Source organism: Aspergillus steynii, assembly GCF_002849105.1.
Source record: "Aspergillus steynii IBT 23096 chromosome Unknown P170scaffold_6, whole genome shotgun sequence".
NCBI classification, from domain to species: domain Eukaryota; kingdom Fungi; phylum Ascomycota; class Eurotiomycetes; order Eurotiales; family Aspergillaceae; genus Aspergillus; species Aspergillus steynii.
In genome coordinates this window covers 1,425,810-1,443,509 of record NW_020194403.1, presented here as the reverse complement: position 1 = coordinate 1,443,509, position 17,700 = coordinate 1,425,810, and the positions used below count along the sequence as shown (strand labels likewise).

General features: G+C 53.7%; 5 protein-coding genes across 5 annotated transcripts; 3 read left to right on the top strand and 2 right to left on the bottom strand.

The window, feature by feature from the left end:
• Window positions 1-992: 992 nt before the first annotated feature.
• P170DRAFT_224100 (J domain-containing protein) lies at window positions 993-3,033 on the bottom strand. The gene has a single exon (XM_024842876.1). The coding sequence runs from the start codon at window positions 2,846-2,848 to the stop codon at window positions 1,103-1,105; it is 1,746 nt and encodes a 581-aa protein (XP_024702137.1). The 5' UTR covers window positions 2,849-3,033; the 3' UTR covers window positions 993-1,102.
• On the top strand, window positions 3,034-3,989 carry P170DRAFT_224553 (uncharacterized protein). The gene is made up of 2 exons (XM_024842877.1): window positions 3,034-3,894; window positions 3,934-3,989. Exon 1 carries the CDS (start codon window positions 3,218-3,220, stop codon window positions 3,686-3,688), a length of 471 nt encoding a protein of 156 aa, XP_024702136.1. The 5' UTR covers window positions 3,034-3,217; the 3' UTR covers window positions 3,689-3,894; window positions 3,934-3,989.
• A 4,285-nt stretch (window positions 3,990-8,274) lies between these two features.
• P170DRAFT_319685 (metallophosphoesterase family protein) lies at window positions 8,275-9,426 on the bottom strand (the record flags this gene model as incomplete). Its single annotated transcript, XM_024843303.1, has 2 exons — window positions 8,275-9,158; window positions 9,231-9,426. Coding segments are annotated over 2 exons (1,080 nt in total), but the record flags the coding sequence as incomplete, so codon positions are not given.
• A 496-nt stretch (window positions 9,427-9,922) lies between these two features.
• P170DRAFT_428106 (putative serine palmitoyltransferase 1) lies at window positions 9,923-11,815 on the top strand (the record flags this gene model as incomplete). Its single annotated transcript, XM_024847827.1, has 1 exon — window positions 9,923-11,815. The coding sequence occupies one exon, from the start codon at window positions 9,923-9,925 to the stop codon at window positions 11,813-11,815; it is 1,893 nt and encodes a 630-aa protein (XP_024702134.1).
• Window positions 11,816-12,645: 830 nt separating this feature from the next.
• P170DRAFT_448578 (putative AMP-binding domain protein) lies at window positions 12,646-16,757 on the top strand (the record flags this gene model as incomplete). Its single annotated transcript, XM_024850976.1, has 10 exons — window positions 12,646-12,666; window positions 12,851-12,986; window positions 13,214-13,267; window positions 13,331-13,589; window positions 13,655-13,780; window position 14,510; window positions 14,954-15,149; window positions 15,249-15,695; window positions 15,752-16,381; window positions 16,450-16,757. The coding sequence occupies 10 exons, from the start codon at window positions 12,646-12,648 to the stop codon at window positions 16,755-16,757; spliced, it is 2,178 nt and encodes a 725-aa protein (XP_024702133.1).
• Between the last annotated feature and the right edge of the window lie 943 nt (window positions 16,758-17,700).

Here is a 17,700-nt window from a genome sequence, read left to right as displayed (position 1 = left end):
GTGTTTTTATGTTATATTTGATTGGATGAATCACTTAGCGTATTACCATGGTAGACAAACTCAGGTTCTAGCAAAAGCCTTTCTTCCTTCCCTGGTTCCTTCCCCCCCTGTCTCTTGCGTATCGAGATTGTGTCGTGTTGCGTTTGTGTCTGCTGGGACTTGTTCTACCTGGTATCGACATATCTACGTATCCATCTGTCTATTCATAATGGTGTCTTAGTTTAGGTTTGAGGACTTGAGGGGTTTGTCTGGTTCGCGGGTTGCATGTGGGTGCATGTCTATGGGGCATTTCAGGATAAGAGAAAGTACGTTCCTTGTCCCTAGTTCATTATGATGGGTTCACGTATACCTTGAATCAAGGACTATAATATTTGTATTCACTACTGGGTTTGTCCAATTGTGCCTTGTCAAACAAAGTACTTCATTCTTACGATTGGGAATTTCAGAGTAAGATATGGCAAATGATTGATCAACCAAATGATCAACCATACATTTATTGCGTAATATATAAGATATCATAGGACAAGATGATTGAGACCAAACCATCTACTCCAGTTTCACATAATTTCATCAAATTGTTCCAGCCAGGCGCCAGTCGGTAGTAATAATCACAAGAATAGGGTCATAAGAGGGTTATAAAAACAGCAAATTCGAGGGCCGCACAGGGTGAATTGAGTATGGATATAGGATGATATGAATAGAAAGATAGGTGAAAAGATAAGGGGATCCAGATCCGAGAAATGAGGGAAAGAGCAGATTTCCCGGGAATAGCGGACGGTGACAAAAAGACAAATCAAGAGAAAATGCCAGTCTTGAATGAATCCGACGCCGGTAGATGCGATGACTCGGGTGGGGTCGCAGTGAAGCGCCACCGAGTATCATCTAGATGAATCAATTGATGAACAATCAATCAACAGAGAAGGTTGAGCCACCAGAATGCGGGGTTGGCTCCACAAAGAAATCATGCAAAAAAAAGAAGAGAGAACAAGGATATCAAAAAAAAGGCGTTCAAAATGTACTAAAATCACAATATTGGTAAAACGATGCAGCGTCATGTCTGTTTCCATGGGACATCAAATAAACTGTCGTTATCATGTATTCATTACGCGTAAGTTGATTGTCGTCGTCCCATGGGGGGATTGCGGTAGTCGTCGTAGACATGCCGGGAATACGCATCCCGGGAATCCCGGGAATCGCGGGCATCACGAGTGGGATATTTGCTGTGTTCGGGACCGACTTCTCGAGCATACTTCATATCATTCTTTCCGCGTGCACCGTACTCTACCTCGCCGAAGAGATGGCGGGATGAGGGCTGTCGAGAGGTGGAAGGTCGAGTGCTTTCGTAGCGATTGGATGCGTCCGGCTTGTAGCTGTAGGTCGTACTACTCCGGACCGGCTTGGGAGTCGGCCGGACCGGGCGTTCTTGACGAGGAGGCGAGTAGGTTTGCGCGCGTTTTGGAGAAGGATGAGGAGGTGATGGCATGCTTGGTTCAACCACAACTGTGTCTGGTTCGGTGACAATCTTGTAGCGAGTAGACGAAGACTTCGACGGGCTTTCCCCGTTAGGCATTTCCGGAGTACCCGGGCTGGAGTAGCCTGAATCATATCGGTCGCCGCTTCTTAGTTTGGAAGTTCGAGGAGGGCCATCCGGATAAGCCATACCCAGGAGGACCTGCTCTGATCGACTCGTGCCCTCTCGCTTCAATCGGGGGTGAGAATGGGTGGTTGCGGATCGCGAAGGATAAAGAGAAGGCCGAGAGGAGGAGGAAGTCTTGACTCCAGGCGCGGTAGCGGCCGTTGGCACACTTGGGACCTTCTGCTCGTAGGGCCGGGCTTGAGGCTCGAGATGCTCGTAGGAGCCATGGCGGGAGGACCCACGCACGGTTTCCTTGCTGGATCGCGCAGATCGACCAGAGCGTCGGGAAGAGGACGATTCCGGCTCGGCCGACTCGTAGTCACGGTGGCGAAGAGGCGAGCGGGAAGAGCGGTGGCGTGCATCGGTCTCAACGGGGGCTCTGCCTTTGGAGCGGAGGATGTAATCTTTAGCGGTTTTGTGCTTGGATTCCCACTCGCCGGCATAGTTGTCCTCTTCATAGCGTGGACTACTCCGACGAGCAGATTCCGTAGGTTTGGGGTTTCGAGAGGATGGTTCCCGGCTTCGCCTCGACTCCGACGGACGTTTGACACGCACGTAGACAGACGAGGCCGAGGAGTCAGAAGCGCCATCATCGTCGGAATCCCCATAGACCCGCTCGTGGCTCTTCTCGTAGACTTCCCGTCGCCGTTCCTTGGTACGGGACTTGGCCCGATTGGAGTGGGTCGCTTTCGCGCTGTCGCGAGCGGTATCCTTCGCGGCACGAACGTTACTTACAGGAACGCTCTTGGTCTTCTTCTTCTCTTCGGTAGGCTTCGCACTGCGGCGCTTTCCAAACTCTTCGAACTTGCGAGACGTGGTGCGCGGCTCCTCGGTAAAGGGTATCTCATCATCGAAGGGTTCGGCGGGGGCCCTTTCCTCATAGATGCGCCCATCGCGATACTCCCGAGCACTGCTCGAAGCCCGCGGGGACGAGTACGGCATTCCTCCTCGAGCCATCATCTCGCGCTTGAGCTCAGCTATGCGAACCTTCTGGTCGTATTTGGTTCTTCGGGCATCGTCGGACAGAAGCTCGTAGGCCTGCTGGACCTTCTGGAACTGATCCTGAGCCTTACTTCGCAGAGACTCGTCCTTGATCTTATCGGGATGGCATTTCAGCACGAGCTTTCGATGGGCGGTCTTGATTTCGGGTAGCGTCGCATCTTTCTGAACCCCCAACACGGCATATGGATCGATATCGGGTGCGGATGACATGGTGAGAGATATAGTTCAAACGGTTGAACAACATATATTCACCATCCAAGGATTCTGGGGAGGGGAATAATTAGGCGGAATTGGCGTGTATTTCAAGCGAGAGGGAGATAATATATAGAGACACAAGAGAATCCGGGAGAAGGGGGGCGAAGGCGGCGGGCGAGGCGAGAGAATGAATCAGGGTGGTTCAGATTGACTGGCCAGTTTGGGGGGTGGGAATGGGGTGACGGTGACGTGGGATCCCGTGACGAAGGATCAGTTCATCGCAGAGACAGCAAGCCAGAGAAGCGCCTTGCTTTTGCAGAAGGTCGGCGAAAATAGGAGGGAAATGGTAAGCAAGCCCCCGAGATCCAGGGAGATCCAGAGATCATGCAGCAAGTCGCGAGGAAATCGCCGGGAGGGAAATCGAGGATGATGATAAATGGGCAGCACAGCCAGGGGAAGGCCGTGGAAGGCAAACAGAAGGACCGAACGGAAGAGGCAAAGCGAACGGGCAGTCCGGCCCAGCAACGGGAAGGAGAGCAGCCGGCGGTGATTGGGTGGTGGCTGCAGAGAGGGGGAGAAACGAGGTTTTTGGCTCGGTGTGTTTGCCCCGTAATGGGAAAGGTTCAGAGGCGTATTAATGGCGAAAAAGTACCCGGTCGGTCGGGGGTTTTGGTTGGGTGGTTGCGCTGCGGTATGGATGCCTGGGCGGTAACTGCTTTACGGGACAGGCGGACAAAACCGAGGGGCAAAAAAGAAATAATCGAAATAAAAATAAATAGGGCCAGTCACACCTCCGGGCACACTGCCACGCTGGGAACAGGCACTAGGATAAAAGTAGAACAACGGATGCGATGAAGTGGCACCACGTTGACGGGCTCAAAGGACTGGATGATCAATGGATGAATAAGAACCAGGCAGATTGTGCCACTCCGTCGTGGTGAATAATATAGCAGTCCCTGGTGGAAGACGCTCGATGATGCCACGCCGAACGATCGTAGGGATAGGGTTTGGGCTGTCAGGCAAAAATGAGATAATAATGATCGCAGTCCACTCAAGGAATAATCGAACCGGATAATCGAAATGGCATCGAGGGGAATAACATCGAATTAGGTAGAGGAGTATGCCGGCCCACCTTTTTGGGCCTGTTCTTGCCTGAGTTCTCCAAAGCAGCGGTGAATGATGGGCGGAGCAACTGGGGCCTGGATGAAACCCGCGATGGAGACTTTATAGCAAGGACTCCATTCAACCTTTCGGCAACAAAGGAACGGCAGCGGCAGGGAGAAGAATAATGGCGAGAAAGGGCAGAGCAAAGGAAGGTAAAGAGCGGTCAATCATTGATTTGTTGGCCACGACGATGAAGAAAGACGGATCGGGTGTGGTTTCAGATCAATCAATCCGGCAATCAATGAATCATGGATCAAGACGGCGGAAGGGATATAGCAATGGGAAGATTGATGCATCTATCTAGCTGGGAACTCCAACCGGAGCATGCAGCAGCGTGGGCTGGGCCAGGAACGGATGAGATACAAATACCCAACGACACCATACATTCCTCTCTCCGACTCTCTAGACTACGGAGTATCTCGCTCTTTCTCGGTCGGGGATAGTCAGTGTCATCGCCATCAGCTTCGAAGGGGGCGCTTGGCCAGCACGCCTCCCTTCGGCTCGCCTCAAACCCTGCGCTGGAAAGGGAAAGGATGTCTGGCGGAGTGACCCTCCTGCTGGTCATCATCCTTACCTCCCAAACGGGCTGGCGGGCAGATGAGCAGCGCGACGGCCGTCACCAGCCCACCCTGATCTTTCTGGCCCCGCCGTCGCGGATGGTGATTGCTCGCTGGAGGAATTGGAAAATCCCCCGGGATCAACTAATCAGAGTCCTCCGTCTGGCCCGTGAGCACCGGTAATTTAATTATTTTCCATTTATCTTCCATCTTGTCGAATTCAAACCCCGCACGGTTTCGCTGCTCTGCAACGCTTCCCACCATCTCACGCATTCTCGCCCCCTCTCATAGGCCGACGCGGCCTCGTCATTTTCTGCCTTTCCCCGACTAGGAACCTGTCATCCAATCACACCCCCCGGCGGATCCATTCTCCAAGGATCCACCCCTCCCTCAGATTGCCTGTGCGTCTCCATATGGTCGCCTCACCCAGGGATGATGCTGCAGTTTCTGCAGCCGCGAATTGGCCCGTCGCACCTCGCTTCCCCACCTTCCGACCCCCTACAGCAGGACCAACTGTAAGCGTTGCTCGGTGACGTTGAATTCGTTATTATTATTGGAATCAGCTATCACGCAGGACCACCGCCACACTTCTTCAGAAACGCCGATGCGTGTTTTATGTGCCTGGCTTCCTTCCAGAGCGCAGAAGTGGGCTAAAAAAGCCATGTTACGATCCGGCCCCGACTCCGCGTGCAACAGTCCCATGGATCATTCCCGGTCGGTTCCGTTGCCGGGTTGATATCGACAGCGTACCTGGTGTCCCCGGTTTGGAACTGACCCGTACATATCTCCGGGCGGCTATTGCTGTCACAAGATTGCCTTTCGTCACATTTTCTCGCGAGTCGCGGCCGCAGGGAAGAGGGCTTCGAATCACGTCGATCTATCACCTCGGTCGGCTAACGGCCAGACCGGACGGGCTTGATGCGTTCAACCAGCGCGATTTTTCTCTTGCGCTCTTGAGCAACTGTCGACCGAGAACGACGCTGACCAATGGTGCCGGACAGCCGGGGGTCGGTCAGACTGATCCCGTCTCTCCGTAGGTATCACTACGAGGGGAGAGGACAAGGCATGGGATGGGACGAGTCACCTCTCTGATCTCCGGCCGAGTATCGACCTTGAAACCTCGGTTTTGCCTGTCCCACCTCGCTGGACCATGGCCCTTCGTAATCCGTGACCCATCTCCGTCAAACCGATCTTTCTCGAAGGCGTAATTGGACCCTAGTCGAAGTCATCTGCACATGGGGGCCCGTTCCACGAACAGGGCCAACCATCCGCGCCATGCAATGATTGTCCCGGCATTAGACTGCATGGATTTAGTGCTTCACACTCCGGGCCTCCTGTCGCCAATCATCGGTTCCGACGCCGGGAACCTGGCAAAGATGAGGCACAATTCTGTGACTTGTCTCGAACAACGGAAAAAGCGTTGGTAGTGATGCGGGAAACTCTATTGAGAAGTCTAAATCGTCCTGCACATACGTCCGATGCGGGGGGAGAGAGAAGGAGGGAGAGGCATGGATGGCCTGTCTTTGTTTCCGTCCAGGCTCCCATCTCGTATCATAATAACTGGCGGATCGAGGCCGTCTCTCTCTGGAAGCTGATAACGCCAACCAACAATGCCTAGGGATGCGCATTGTGCATCCGTAATCATATTAGTCTGGTTTCATTGAGCCTCGAGGCCGTCCGACATGGGGGTCGCGGTGTCCTGTACATCTGACCGTCTGGATGTGACCCGCGACGCTCATTTGCCCGTTTAGGAAATGAGGTTTGACGGATCATTCCTTCGTCATTGGCGTTTTCCGTTTGGCTGATCGGCCTCGTACCTTGCTGGCTCACATATCAGCCCTTGATGTGGGGGGGGGGGGTGATTAACTGACTTTTCCACGCTCGTAGGACATAGTCCGACAAGGGGGAGATTCCTGCCTCCTCGTGGTGCGGATGGTGTTACTCATATGCTCCGAGTCAGCCTGCGGTAAGCTTTATGTACCTCAGCTACGACGACGTCAGATTGGAATTAGTATTGATTAGCTCGTAATCTTCCCATTCAAGATGCTCGATCCTCCGTATTTCTCCAGCCTTATGTACCTGCTTCTGTGTATATCATCCCGTTCTTTAACCATTTCCAGTAAACGAGATATATGACATCGGATAAGATTTAATATTTGCAATGAAATATTTGCAATGGAATACGAAACTGTCATCAGTCCGCATGTCCACCGTCCTCCTTCTACCCACTATTCCCTACCTAGTAGTATACCCTACAAAAAACCGGCAGCAGTCCAAGTCACACAACACGTGAGCAACAACCCCCCATCCAACCATCGAACCATCTTACGCAGTACATGCTCCGTCGCAGGATGCGTGGATCAAGGATCAAAAAGAGGACTCGATTCGGTAGTTTCGCAGCTAGGCTCAGTTAGACCGGGACTTTAATCCACTAAATTAACCCACCCCCACCTTGAACGAACTCCCCGATCGGGTCTAGTCGGCGAGTTAAAAGACCAAGCTTACTTAATATTCCAGGTTAACGCGCCTGCCCAGGCCAACCCAGCCCCGCCAAGCCCCCGCGCAGATGAGATGCGCTGAGCAGCCCCGCTGACCCTCGACTCAGCTGAGGGTTTCTGTGTCACCCTTCGTCTGCCACCCTTGGAGTATCTTTTCCTGGCCCCTGTTGGGGGAATGTGCCTGTTTTATTTTAATTTTTAATTTTATTTTTAATCGTATTTGATTATTATTATTTTTCAGGTACCATGGTCCATGGGCCAACTTTCAGCTGCGGGTGGAAAGTAAAGTCGTGGGAACCTTAATGTTATTTTTACTCGCTGACTTCCATTTGTTGCGTTCTTTGTTTCCCTCCATCCGCATGTATCTCCTACGGTCCAGTACTTTCACTAGGTCCCTACTTAGCTACCTTAGGTATCCAACTTCCAACCGGTGTACAGCTGGATGCTCGTACAGAGGCGAGAGACAATTAGCCGCCACGCTAATCATGTGCAGGACTGGATCCCACTCCGTTGTCGGTCATGCTCGCTCGGGCGCTTACAGCATTTTTCGTACCTTTGGAGATGAGATGTTGGTCGGATGCGGATTCCCGTGAGGAGAAGGGGGTACATGATCATGTCATGATCCGGGTCGTGGAAAATTGGATCGACAGGTGACGAAGAAAAGAATGCAGGACCACTACGTAGGACGGCGTTGTTTCGGTATAAGATGGCTCGATGACTTGTTGCCCGTCTGGTTTCCAAGGGATTGCGCCGTTCGATGTCGTACATCATCGAATCTGAAACAGGGCCGGAATACTCAATCGGCATCTCGTCACCTATGAGCACACCTTGCTGCCACTCCCTGCAGAGGTGTCGGTTTGATGACTCCCATGATGTAATAACATCCCCGTGTTATTCTTTCCATTCAACCCAACCACCAACGCTTTCCACCCTCAAGATCGAGGGGGAGGGTAAAGCAACCAACTAGACAAGGGTGCAAAGTGACAGATCCTGTCGCTATCCTCTCTGTGTTTCCCCGCCCCTCTTCCAAGGCAGCCATGCAGCGACCATCGGGCGAACCATACGCAGTACGTCAACCCTGCCCGGGTCAAAGCTCAAGCTATCTGCTGCAGGCCGGGCTAGAATTCCATCGTTGGAATCCAATCGTTGCGTTGTCGGGGAAATGAGATCACATTTGCCCCGGACCAGACTTCTTCAGTGTCGCAGGTCCTGGTGGCTCCCCCCAAGTCGGCAACTCCAGGTCGACCACGATAGGAGCGTGAAAGCGTTTCCCTCCACGGTGTGGCCAGCTGGTTGCGAGGATCGCCGCGTTGACGATGCACGTCTCCCGTCGCTGCGGTCGGGGTTTCTGCCTGGCGGGCTGCGGGCAGGATGGCGGCGATTTTGTTTCTTGCTCGTGTGCGCGAGAGCGTGGGAGTGGCTGATCCATAGGGCACGGGAAGGCCAAGGTATCCTGAGACGATGACATCCCAGACTCGATCGTCGCACAGCCATGATTGTCGAGGCGTTGAGCCTTCCTACCCGTCAGATCGACGAGGCTTTGCTTTTTACTTCCCGGAACAGGCAACTCCCCTTTGACTACTTGGTCTTCGTCGCTCTCTTTGAACCTCGCATTCGAGGAAGGTGACGACGACGCCGAACTCTGCGACCACCGCACTCGCTCAAAGCCTCGCGACTCATGGACATGGCCACACACCGCGAGCAACGGTCGGACCCTACTTAACGCCTGACGCAGGGCCTTGCACCCAACCCCAACCGCACCCACCGCTCGGCTGTCGCAGTGAGAATGAGGCGGCGTGTGGGTGACGACAAGATCCGCGTCCAATGGGATTTGATCCCAGAGTGCAGCCGCATGGGTGGATTCGTACCCATAGGCCCAGGTTCCGGGGGATTGGGAGAATGGAGAACCGAAGACCTTGAAAACGGTGTTTGGACCGTCAGGCCGGGTCAAGCGGACTATTGCTGACTGGTGCCTGAGAAACACGATCGATGGCGATGCCTTGATCACGACATCCATGCATTCCTGGGGATCTTCGAGATGCTGGCCGTGGAATTTTGACCCGTGCTCGGCGTAGAAGGCTGCGTCCAACGTGATGTCGTGATTACCTGAGATCCGCATTCGACTTCAGCATCACAGCGGGTTCGAAGTTGCTTAAGGTGAGAAGCGAGATGACTGACCACAGATGACGATTTTGACTTCGAAGTCGGCGGCTGCGATCCAATTCATCGTTTTGCGGAGCTCAGATTTGCTCCCTTGGTTGGTTAAATCCCCGGCATGGATCAGGACGTCGCCGGCGGGCAGTTTGAATCCTGCTTCAGATGGGGTATAGGCATGTGTGTCCGAGACGCAGACAAAGCGTGTTCTCTGGCTCATTGTCCTTCTTTCCTTCGGCGTCTCTTTTTGAGATTCGGGGGTAGTCTTCCTTGAAACCGCTTCGTAGATTAGATCGTAGTTTCTTAAGCACGAAGACTCGAAGCCGTGCAATTTTTAGAAGAATTGATAGCGTGCTCTGCTAAGCCTGTTAAAGCCCAGTGAGTGCATCTGCCAGATCCATGAACCATCCATGGGTCTCAGTATGGAATCATGATCTTCTGGGACGGTGCTTACCTCATCCGCTTCTCTCCGAGTCGGTGTTGGGATCCACTGCAAACCGGCCAATCACCGATCGGCCGCAAACAAGGCCGGACTGGCCGGGTGGAGCCCCCGCGCTAGTCTCAATCCGCCAGGTCGATGACCGCGACTCGCCGGAGCCTGAGAGTACTGCGGAAGCTGTTTCTCTTCTTCTCCTGATCAACCCAGGCACTGGCCTTTTGGACTGTCAATCAATTTCCCATCTCGCGAGGCGCAGAGTCCAAGTCAGCCCTTCATCATGCCGCGATGGAGACGCAGAGATAAATCCAGTTCTGGTCAAGATACAATCACCACGCGCAATAATTTTGCTGCCTTGGCCGACAGCTTCCAGAGTTCTCCGGTTCCGAAAGCTGCCTCAACGGCCATTGCTTCTCTTCGCGCAGTGTCTGGTGGCTCTCCTGACCCAACGAAGGCTACGGCACCTTCCTCGAGCCAGACGCTTCCCGACCCCGCGGAGGCCCAAAGGCTCGCGAAACAGCATGCCGAGTTCGGCCCTTTGGGCGATCCTTCACATCTCTACACCAGTGAACACCCTGGCGGAGAGATCGCCGACCCAGTTCTCGATGAGCCGCCATATTTCATCGCTCTAACTACTTATATCAGCTTCCTGGTTCTAATCTTTCTCGGCCACTTTCATGATGCCGTCGCGAAGTGGTTTCGATCCCACACCTATCGACATCTGAGGCCGCGCAACGGCTATGCCTCGCTGTATAGCGATTTTGAGAGCTTCTATACTCGTCGATTGAAGCAAAGAATCAACGACTGCTTTGAACGGCCTACGACGGGTGTTCCCGGAAGATACATCACCTTACTCGATCGGGAGTCATACGACGACAACCTCAACTTCCAATTGACTGGGACAACCACAGACACGCTGAACCTGAGCTCGTATAATTATCTTGGCTTTGCCCAGTCCGAAGGACCCTGTTCCGATAACGCCGAAGAAGTCATTCGACAGGATGGCATCAGCATGTCAGGAAGCTGCGGCGACGCATCAACGTCGAAGCTCCATGTCGAGGTGGAAAACCAAGTAGCGCGATTCGTGGGGAAGGAGGATGCCGTCATCTTCTCCATGGGCTTTGTGACAAATGCGACCATATTCCCCGCTATTGTGGAGAAGGGATGTTTGATCCTGTCCGATGAGCTCAACCATGCATCCATCCGATTCGGTGCGCGTCTCTCGGGCGCTGCTATCCAGGTGTTTGCGCACAACAACATGGCCGATCTTGAAAAACGACTGAGAGAAGCGATTTCTCAGGGACAGCCCCGTACCCACCGACCGTGGAAGAAGATTCTCGTCACCGTAGAAGGCTTATTTTCCATGGAAGGCACTATGTGTAACCTTCCTCGGATCCTTGAGCTGAAGAAGAGATACAAGTTCCATCTCTTTATTGACGAGGCCCATTCGATTGGTGCTGTCGGCCCTCGTGGTCGTGGCGTGTGTGATTACTTCAAGATTGACCCTGCCGAGGTTGATATTCTGATGGGTACCTTCACCAAATCCTTTGGGGCTAATGGCGGCTACGTTGCTGCGGACAAATCGATCATTGACAAGATTCGCTGCACCAACGCCGGCCAGATATTTGGCGAAGCTCCGGCGCCATCGGTCCTCGCTCAGATCCATTCCTCGTTCCGACTGATCGCCGACGAGGATCCCCTGCACCCGGGCCAGGGCCGCGAGCGAGTGCAGCGGCTGGCCTTCAACTCACGATATCTCCGGCTCGGACTCAAAAGACTTGGCTTTATCGTCTACGGCCACGACGACTCTCCTATCGTGCCGCTGATGCTGTACAATCCCGCCAAAATGTCGGCATTTTCGCATGAAATGCTCAAACGCAAGATCTCGGTAGTGGTAGTAACCTACCCTGCCACCCCTTTAGAACTCTCCCGTGTCCGCTTCTGTCTATCTGCCGCACACACCAAGGACGATCTGGACCGCCTGCTGATGGTGTGCGACGAGGTCGGCAACGCCTTGGGCCTGAAGTACTCGACGGGAATTGCAGGCGGGTTGAAAGAACCTCTCCCCGCGGACTCGGAGAAAGGGGGTCGGAAAGCGATTACGCCTCCTCGCTGGACCCTGCAGGAAGTCATTGAACGGGGCACGCAAGACGCCAAGCTGCCCTTGTATTGAAAGGGAGGTATGATGTGTACGGTCTATGACCCGCCTGGTGCTACGATGGCACCGATGCGGGTTTTACTTTCTTTTGTTGAAACGGTAAATACTGTGAATGATCTGTACCTACTGCGTATATGTACATGCCTCATATAGGAGGCCTATCAAATAATTGTAATAAGGTATATAATAATATAAGAGAATGTGCGATGCATAACGAATTTTGGGTGCGTTCATACGGTTAAAGGATTTAAGTATGCTCCGTGAGCGGAGTAGGGAATGCAAAAGGACGAAACAAAAATAGAACAATAGGTTTAGGTTAACAGAGGGTAGCACAGAGGAAATGAATAATCCACCGAATTAATTAGGATTCCATCTGGGCGTCGTGTGTGCAGTGGCTCTTCATCAGAGGCTATCGGAGCGAGGATCGGGATTGCGGGGATGGGCCAATGATCGTGTCCAGCCCTTGACATCAGCGACAACACCTTTAACTAAAGACCACAGTGGATCGCGCCTCCGGCTTCAGGCAGTGCTAGGGAGCAACCTGCGACAAGTCGGCGACGGCGACCGATTAAAGATTAAAGATTGAAGGTCGAGGGCTGGGCCCGGCGGGGCCACGTGACCCGCGGCAACGGGATTGGCCGGGAGTTAGGGCTGTGGCCCTCGATCTTCCACAAAGGGAGCCTCGCTTAGCGACCCTCACGACAGTGCGAACCATCCGACTTCGTTGTGAGCGTTGAACCTGCCCACAACGACAACAACCGCCGACAACATACATCCCAAGGGAGTATCCTAGAGCAGCGCTCTTCCTTTCGCCGGATATTTTCCTTTAGAGACGACAGAGCAGGATGTCCTCCACCGAGCCAGTCGTGCGTACCACCTCCCCTTCACATGCATCCCGACGCCATGTGCCGTGATATCTTGAAGATGCCTTGTTTCGTTGAGGGAAGATGAAGAGGACGAGAGATAGATGGATGATTGGTGTCGGGGGGCACATGGCAATGTGGTTTGAGAAAACAGGATCGCTGACCTGTGTCGGTTTGATTTTTACAGGTCACCATTGACGGCAAGGGACATCTCCTTGGTCGTCTGGCCAGCACTGTCGCTAAGCAGCTGCTCAACGGCCAGAAGATCGTCGTTGTGAGATGTGAAGCCCTCAACATCTCCGGCGAGTTCTTCCGCGCGAAGTGTACGTGATCACAACCCGACTTTCTTTTCTTTTGTCTACGCACAACCTATTTTTTTTTGTCGTCTGGGAAATTTTGTGGATAGCGCCACCGTTGGGGGAAAATATCATCACGGATGGAGGAATCGAAAGACGGACGACATCATGCGCCCAACGGATTGATGGAGAGATGGGATATTGTGCTACAACTGGATGATTGCGGACGACTGACTTGAGATTGCCGAATATAGTGAAGTACCACGCCTACCTTCGCAAGATGACTCGTTTCAACCCTACCCGCGGAGGTAAGTCGACAGCCTCGAGATGATCCAAAACCGAAAAGTCGGTCAGAAGTTGACTGTGACCAGGTCCCTTCCACTTCCGTGCCCCCTCCCGCATCTTCTACAAGGCCGTCCGTGGCATGGTTCCCCACAAGACCGCCCGTGGTGCCGCCGCTATGGAGCGCCTGAAGGTCTTCGAGGGTGTTCCCCCTCCCTACGACAAGAAGAAGCGCGTTGTCGTTCCCCAGGCTCTGCGTGTCCTCCGCCTCCGCCCCGGCCGCAAGTACTGCACCGTCGGCCGTCTCAGCCACGAGGTCGGCTGGAAGTACCAGGATGTTGTTGCTAGGTGCGTATATATGGCGAATTGGAGAGTCCGGGATGGGCCATGGCTAACGGAGATCATCACTACAGACTCGAGGAGCGCAGAAAGGTCAAGAGCAGCGCCTACTACGAGCGCAAGAAGGCCGCTCGCCGCCAACTCACCCACGCTCAGAAGTCGGCGGGTGTTAACGAGAAGACCAAGACCCAGCTTGCTGAGTACGGATATTAGATACCTAGTTGCGCGGCCGGTTGCTTGTGTCTGTGATGGGATGGGTTGGGATCGCGAGCGGTTTTCTTTCAGCGAGGTGTTGGACAGTGAACCGATCGACCTTTTTCTCACCGTCCCTACTTGTCATGAATATCCACAATGCTCATGTTGTGACGCACATGGAGGTTTGGAGAGACCGATTTCTGTTGATCAAAAAACTACGGAGTCGTTTGGGATGAAAGGTTGTTCAAAATAGCTGACCGTTATTTCGCGCCGTGGCGGTTTAATCCAAAGATTTTTTCAGAGTTCAAAACAAAAAAAATGACTCTTTACGACTTTTGACTGTGACAACTTTTCTTTCTGTTCTTTTACTCTTGGGCCTTTTCTCTCCCTCCCCTGGTTGCTTTGTTTCCCTTCGTCCGACATGACCCAGGATCTTGCACCCCCATCACGGTGCCCCCCATGCGACCTCCACTCTCGAGTAGAAAAAGAAAAACACAAATAAAACACAATAAAATAGGAGCCCCCAAGCCAAAGACAAACCCACAAAGCAGGCCCCTTTGCGGACCCCAATTAAGCGCCGGGCGAGCGTGAAGCTGCATGTGACGGCTGTGACGAGATGATGCGGGCGACTCGCTGGGGAGGGACCGGCTGACCACATCAGGTCCTTGTAGTCCAATCCGGTATGACGCGATGGCGAGAGAGTCAGGGATGATCTTGTTCATACCTTCATCCAGTGTGAACCGAATCGTGAAGGGCGGAAAGGCAGCCCCGACCTCCGCTTCTCCGCGGTCCGAGAAATGGGCGCTTCCCCGCATTATTGGCTTTTCTCCAACTTGGGCGAATGCGTGCCTCTCTTGCTCCTCCTGCCGTCTTCACCTGCTCCCCTCCCCTCCCTTCCTCTCCTCTCCTCTCCTCCCCTCCTTGACTGCAAACCCGCCATGTCAGCTGCAAAATCCCGGTTGTCAAGCCTACTAAGCCACTTGATCCCTGCTCAAAGCAAGGGTCCTACCGCATCGCCCGCTCAATTCGAGCACTCGGTCAATTTCCATACCCTTTCGCCGACGACCTTCCTGCCTCGGGCGGCAGCTATCGAGCCAGAGGTGAGTCGCCGGTTGGTTGATTGGTGTCGGGTCGTGCATGAGATCGGTGATCTAAGATGGGTACCTTGATGAATGTAGGCGGAGGCAATTGTCCATATCACCACCAATGGCCAAGTTCTGCGGAGAACATACATGGAAACGGCCGATCGAGCCCGCGGCCTCGCGTACTATCTGAGAACGCACGGACTGAAGAGAGTCGGCATTCTTTGTCCTAACACGCCCGCTTTCCTGGAATCGATCTTCGGGATTGCCGCTGCGGGGGCCGTCAATGTTGGTGAGGAACCATGCTGTCTTTACTTTCTCGACTTTCTTTGACTTCTTTTGTGCTTTATGACTGTATACTGACACGGGATGCCAATGCTTGGCTGATTAGCTGTGAACTACCGCCTCAAGCCTGATGATATCGAGTATATCTTCACCCACTCAGATGTCGAAGCCATTATTGTAGACCAGGAATTTCTCCCCCTTCTTGAGTCGTATAGAAAGTCGAATCCCGCTGTTTCCATCATCGTTGACACCGATACGGATGCCACGGAAGGCCAATTGTCTGGTCCCTTCGACGAGGCGGTTCTGGAGGGGTTGAAGTATGACATAGAAACCGGTGCCAAGGGTTGGAACGGACTCGAGAGCCAAGCGGCCTCCGAAGACGATATCATTGCTCTGGCCTATACCAGTGGCACCACGGCTCGGCCGAAAGGCGTCGAGTACACTCATCGGGGCTGCTATCTTGCCGCCATGGGTAATGTGATCGAGTCCGGTCTAAATCCACACAACGGCCGCTGTGGTTACCTGTGGACTTTGCCTATGTTTCATGCTATGGGTCAGTACTCCCCTCCCTAGACCCAGGAAGGTTCGCCGTTTGCTGACTCTTTCCAGGCTGGACATTCCCCTGGTCCGTTACGGCAGTCCGCGGCACTCACTACTGTCTGCGGAAGATCGATTACCCTCAGATCTGGAAATTGCTTAAACAAGAGCACATCACGCATTTCAATGCGGCACCGACGGTGAATACGCTACTCTGCAGTGCCAAAGAAGCCGAGCGTCTTGAATCGCCCGTCCATGTAACGGTGGCGGCCAGTCCACCCACCCCCCATCTCTTCGAGCAGATGACCAATCTGAACCTGCATCCGGTACATGTGTACGGGATGACGGAGACCTACGGGCCCATCACCAAGGGCTATCACATGCCGTCGTGGGACAATCTATCGCCGGAAGAGAAGTACAGGCGCATGGCGCGACAGGGGCATGGTTTCGTGACCAGTCTCCCAGTGCGCGTCGTCCAAACCGATGTCCCCGAAGGAACGATTGTCGACGTCTCTCGCAACGGGACGGAGATCGGCGAGGTCGTCTTCATCGGGAATATCACGGCACGAGGCTACTACAAAGACCCCGAGGCTACACGGAAGCTCTTCGCCGGAGGGGTCCTCCATTCGGGAGATTTAGCCGTGTGGCATCCCGACGGCGCGATCCAGATACTTGACCGCGCCAAAGACATTATTATCAGTGGTAAGTCTTCCCGGTCCCAAACACCATCACTTTAGGGTTCTAGAAAGTTACTCATGCGTCGGGACCAGGCGGAGAAAATATATCCTCGGTCGCGCTCGAGTCCATGTTGGTCACGCATCCCGACATTCTCGAGGCCGGAGTAGTGTCCGTGCCCGACACGCACTGGGGCGAGAGACCGAAGGCGTTTGTCACGTCGAAGCCTGGGCAACAGTTGAAGGGCCAAGAAGTCATCGAGTGGGCCCGGAATGTCAGCGGGATCAGTAAGTTTATGATCCCGCGGGAGGTGGAGGTGGTGGCGGAACTGCCCAAGACCAGTACGGGCAAGGTGAGAAAGAATGTGCTCCGGGAGTGGGCCAAAGGGGGGAATCGGACATGAAGTGGGAGTGGAGGATATTACTGGTGATGAGGATGACGATGGGAGGATATATAGATTGTATCGGCCCCAGCGGGATCCCACTTGGGAAAGGAGGCACTGGACTTGGGCCTCGAGCGAATCATGGCTGGTTAGAAGGAAAGGGAGCCAGGAAATAGATTTCCATAGAATCGAAACTGTCACGATGCGCAGTATGAAGTGGAATGCCTCCATAATAGTTAATGGCGGTGCACAGTCAGCCGGCAGTCTTTCTGTAAGGCTACTTCTATCGGGGCCACGGGACCCCCGGGATAAGAACTGAACTTCTTCGGCCTCGCCTCTTGCAGTCAATCGGTCCCTTGCCTTTTCTGCAGAGCCAATCTTCATCTCTTCTCTTCGACGGAGTCCCTACCTTGTCTCTTCTCTTGTCTCTTGTCTCTTGTCTCCAGTCACCTCTCCCGCCTCTTTTTTTTTTTCCTGGTTCGCAGCCGCCGCCTTCCCTTGCAGTTCACGTCGTCACAGCCGCCCGATCGCCTTCACACTTCCTCCACCTACTCAACCCTGCTTATTTATTCACATTCCACCCTCAGGGTCTCAACCAAGTGAGGTGATCCTGACGGAGAATTATATTCTCCCTTCCTAGCATCTCGCTTTCCCACTTCTGCCCACTCTTCCGCTTCCTCTCGTCTCCCCCCCGCCATTTGCCTTCTTCAGCACCCGACGCGCGCTGTCCTCTCCCACCCTAAGCGCCCTCGACTCTCCTGCCTCGCCATCCTTGACCAAGCTTTCTAATTTTAGACCCCCTCGACAAGATTAGGCAGCTTTCTGATCCGTCACCTTCTCCCGCGTCCACCCAACCTTTTTGGGTTGAAGGAGCCATCGCAAATTCACTGCTCCGCCCGGCTGACACCCCCCTCCCTCCCCCCTTCGGTCGGCCTTACCCATGGTTTTCTGAGGTCCTCCTGTC